We start from the raw sequence: 3435 nt of genomic DNA, 5'->3' as shown, positions 1-3435 counted from the left end.
AATACACTAGGAACACACACTGGTAAGGGAAGGGTGTTGGGTGGCAGGCTGCCCCCCTCCCTCTCTGAGACGTCACGGGAGTGCGTGGACCAGGAATGGGGTGGAGTCAGCTGATCAGTAAATCCCAGAGCTGGCTGGCTGGGGGTCCTACTGTCACCTGGAGGAGCCACCTCATCCACAGCTATCCCTCGGTGAGTGAAGAGGCTGCTCTCCCCAAGGGCTGGGGCTCCTGGCTGGAAGTCTGTCCTGGGTGTGTGGCACGCTGTTCCTCTTCTCCCTCCCAAGTCCCTGTCCTACCCATGAACCATGCCTTTCCCTTTCTCTCCCCAACGCTGTTCCTCTGCCTGCTGCCTCTAGTGTAGGAGGGACAAGGGGTAGAAGCACTTGCCCCTGTCACCACCACACATCCATTCCACATCCCCACCTGCCATGGAAGAGAGATGGCAAACCACAGAGAACAGAGGCAGCGGGCCATGCACCAGGTGCCCCAAATGCCCTTACATTGCTGCTACTCTTGGGAGAGCTCCCCTTACCCAGGTCTCTGTTCCTCTTCCCAACCTTCTCCCACTTCTGGAATCCCTGGAGGGATAGGCCTGATGGACTGAGGAGGGTCCTCAGCTGGCAAGGCTGGGATCCTCTGCACCCCCAGGGGGCTCTGGGGAAGGCTAGCTGCCAGGAGCCTTTGGGGTGCAGAGATCCCTACAGGCCTGGGATGAGGAGCAGTGGCAGAAGAGGGAAGGGCCTTAGAAAACAGTAAAGCTGCTGCTGAAGTGCCAGTTGTCCGAGGGGGCCCTGAAAGAAAAGGAAGGAGGTATGGATGGAAGTGTCTCGTCTTGAGTGCTGTCCACTCTCCATGGGAGCAGCCCTGCCATGGCCAGCTGCAGGCTAGGCTTTCTGCTGCTGCTGCTGCTGACCATCCACCTTGGATCCTCGAAGGCTCAGCACTGGTCCCATGGCTGGTACCCTGGAGGAAAACGAGCGTCCAGCTCAGCCCAGCACCCCCAGCACGCCCCAAGGCTCCTAGGTGGGTTAAGGGTCTCCCCAGCCTAAGTGGGAGGAAGAAGGCGCTGGCTGGGGATCCTTCACCTCCTGTGAGCCTGGAGTGTGAGTAGTGGGCAGGCAGCAGCCTCAGCTCCTTCCTGAGGAAGGGTCCTGGGTACCCCAGCAAGCAGCCTAGACCAGACTGCCCATGACCTCCCAAGCGATGCCCTGGTTCCCCCCAAGAACAATGTGCCCTGGGAGGGCAGAACCACAGGCTGGTGGCGTCTCCGCCGGAAGCAGCACCTGGTGCAGACACTGCTGGTAAGTAGAGGGAGAGGCCCGGCCTTGGCCAGCAGGGGCCATTGGGACTAAGGACTTGGGCGCTGTGTGGACAGAAGAGGGGGGTAATGAGAGAACACGGAGACCCCCCCTGCCAAGGCACACCCAGGCACACACACGATGCTATCTGCTATCCTCCTTATTTCCCAGAATTGTAGACAATTTATGATAAGATACTTAAGTTAAAGAAGTCACTAGTGGAGTGGAGATGGTTGTACTGAAAACCTCCATAAATAAGACTGACTGTAGTGGGGTCCTCCAGGCTTCTTTTTTGCCAAGAGAAGCCAGTGTGTCTGGAGGTGGACAGGCCCTCAGTGGAAAGAGGTGAGGGGTACACCAAGAACCAGGTGGTCACTGACATGCACTAGGAATGACAGTGATTGCAGAAGATCGGTGTGCAGAGATGGATTACTATTTTGCAAATTTAAAGTGCACCGGAGAGTGGTAACTGAAGAAGTTGTAAATTCCTATAAGGCAAAAACTTACCACCTAATTAAATCGGTGTGAGCTCAGGTTTTTACAAACCAGGTGGGTTAAGGGTGGAGCACACCCAGGGAGCTACAGAGCCCCCAGCTGGGTCTTCTAGCTGGCAGGGGGCGTCCGCCTGGCGGCAGCATCCTCCGCCACAAAACCAGGTCAGGAAGGGTGGGGGCGGACAAGGTCGCAGCCGGGCGGCCAGGTGACAAGGGCGTCCGCTGGAATGACCACCCCCTCCCCCCCGCAGACCGGACGTAGAGCGCCGCGCCCTGTCGCCCTCCAATAAAGATGTGAAGTCCCTGACGCTGCTGCCTCGAGTTCTCCCCTCTGTTCCTTCCTCGCCCACCCTCACTAAGACCCTACCCCGCGTGGAGGTTGGAGGGACGTGGGCCCGGCCCACGGGCGGGACCGACACGGGGGGGTATGGGGCGGGGCGGGGCCGATCCCGCTGGGAGGGAGCAGCCAGAGCCAGTGGGCCTGGGGCGGACGCAGAAGTGTGCAGGCGCGCGACCCCCGAGCGGCCTCCAGGGGTTGGGAGGCGGGGCCCGCGGACTACGTGTCCCGTGGTGCCCCGCGGCCGCTTCCGGGTCCCGCGATGCCCTGCGGCGCGCCGGACGCTGAGCGGCCTGGGCCATGCTGCACGCGCTGAGAGTCCTGGGCCGGGGGTCCCTGTGCGGGCCTCCGGCTCCGCTGCTGCTGCCCGTGCGCGGCCGCAAGACCCGCCACGACCCTCCGGCCAAGTCCAAGGTCGGGCGCGTGGCGACCCCGCCCGCGGTGGATCCTGTAGAATTCTTCTTGCTGACGGAGCGTTACCGGCAGTACCGCCAGACGGTGCGCGCCCTCAGGTGTGTGTCACAAGGGGGAGGTGGCCGTCGGCGCCGTGGGCGGTGTATCGGAGCGGGCGGGCGTAGAGGGTGCCGACTTTAGGCGCGTCTCCGCCCAGGCTGGAGTTCGTGTCTGAGGTGCGGAAGAAGGTGCACGAGGCCCGGGCCGGGGTCCTGGCAGAGCGCAAGGCGCTGCAAGATGCCACCGAGCACCGCGACCTGATGGCCTGGAACCAGGCGGAGAACCAGCGGCTGCACGAGCTGCGGTGAGTGGGCCGGGAGGCGGGGCGGGCCGCTGGCTGGCGCCGGGGAGACCCAGCCGCGCTCAGGGTCAGCCTCTTGCCCCACCCCACCCCAGGTTAGCCAGGCTGCGGCAGGAGGCGCGGGAGCTGGAGCAGCGGCAGGCGGAGGAGAAAGCCCGGCGGGCCCGAGAGGCGGAGGCCTGGGCGCAGCTCAAGGAGCAGGAAGTGCTGCAGCTGCAGGTGAGCCGCTTCTCCGCGGGCGGGGTTGGAGGCCGGGAACTCCGTCTGGGCGCGGCGCAGTGGGGCACCCCCTACGTGCACTGAGAGAGCGAGCAGCCTTGAGACTTGAGAGTTAGGTAAGGATTTGGGAGAGGAGTGCAAGGAGAGTGGCTGGCAGGCGCAGAGACCCAGAGGTGAGAGTTGTTAGAAAAAGTATTCCAGTAGCTAGGTGGTGGTAAACCCACATCTGTGGGAGGGACTCCCGTTTCCACAAGGAGTTCGGATTTTGCTTTGCGGGTGATAAAGTCATTGAAGTGTTAATATTCTGGGCTAGGATGGCAGGTGTGAGACAG

At 62.3% G+C, this 3435-nt stretch overlaps 2 protein-coding genes across 2 annotated transcripts in view; both read left to right on the top strand.

Annotated features, from left to right (window-relative positions):
• Positions 1 to 870: 870 nt before the first annotated feature.
• Positions 871 to 1827, top strand: LOC110579682 (progonadoliberin-2). The gene is made up of 3 exons (XM_021689335.1): positions 871 to 1024; positions 1145 to 1302; positions 1795 to 1827. Exons 1-3 carry the CDS (start codon positions 871 to 873, stop codon positions 1825 to 1827), a joined length of 345 nt encoding a protein of 114 aa, XP_021545010.1.
• Positions 1828 to 2403: 576 nt separating this feature from the next.
• The window catches only part of MRPS26 (mitochondrial ribosomal protein S26), a 2492-nt gene continuing 1460 nt past the window's right edge, over positions 2404 to 3435 (top strand). The window contains exons 1-3 of the mRNA XM_021689187.1: positions 2404 to 2642; positions 2741 to 2887; positions 2980 to 3103. Coding sequence (XP_021544862.1) covers positions 2431 to 2642; positions 2741 to 2887; positions 2980 to 3103 — 483 coding nt within the window. The 5' untranslated portion in view covers positions 2404 to 2430. The remainder of the gene's footprint in view (positions 2643 to 2740; positions 2888 to 2979; positions 3104 to 3435) is intronic.

The sequence above is a fragment of the Neomonachus schauinslandi genome, chromosome 10 (assembly GCF_002201575.2).
Source record: "Neomonachus schauinslandi chromosome 10, ASM220157v2, whole genome shotgun sequence".
Taxonomy (NCBI): Eukaryota; Metazoa; Chordata; class Mammalia; order Carnivora; family Phocidae; genus Neomonachus; species Neomonachus schauinslandi.
This window is presented reverse-complemented; position numbering and strand designations above follow the sequence as displayed.

Coding starts and splice junctions, on each gene's coding strand:
- LOC110579682 (XM_021689335.1), top strand. CDS start 871: ATGGCCAGCTGCAGGCTAGGCTTTCTGCTGCTGCTGCTGCTGACCATC. Junction 1,025..1,144: donor GCACGCCCCAAGGCTCCTAG/GTGGGTTAAGGG, acceptor CTCCTTCCTGAG/GAAGGGTCCTGGGTACCCCA. Junction 1,303..1,794: donor ACCTGGTGCAGACACTGCTG/GTAAGTAGAGGG, acceptor AATTCCTATAAG/GCAAAAACTTACCACCTAAT.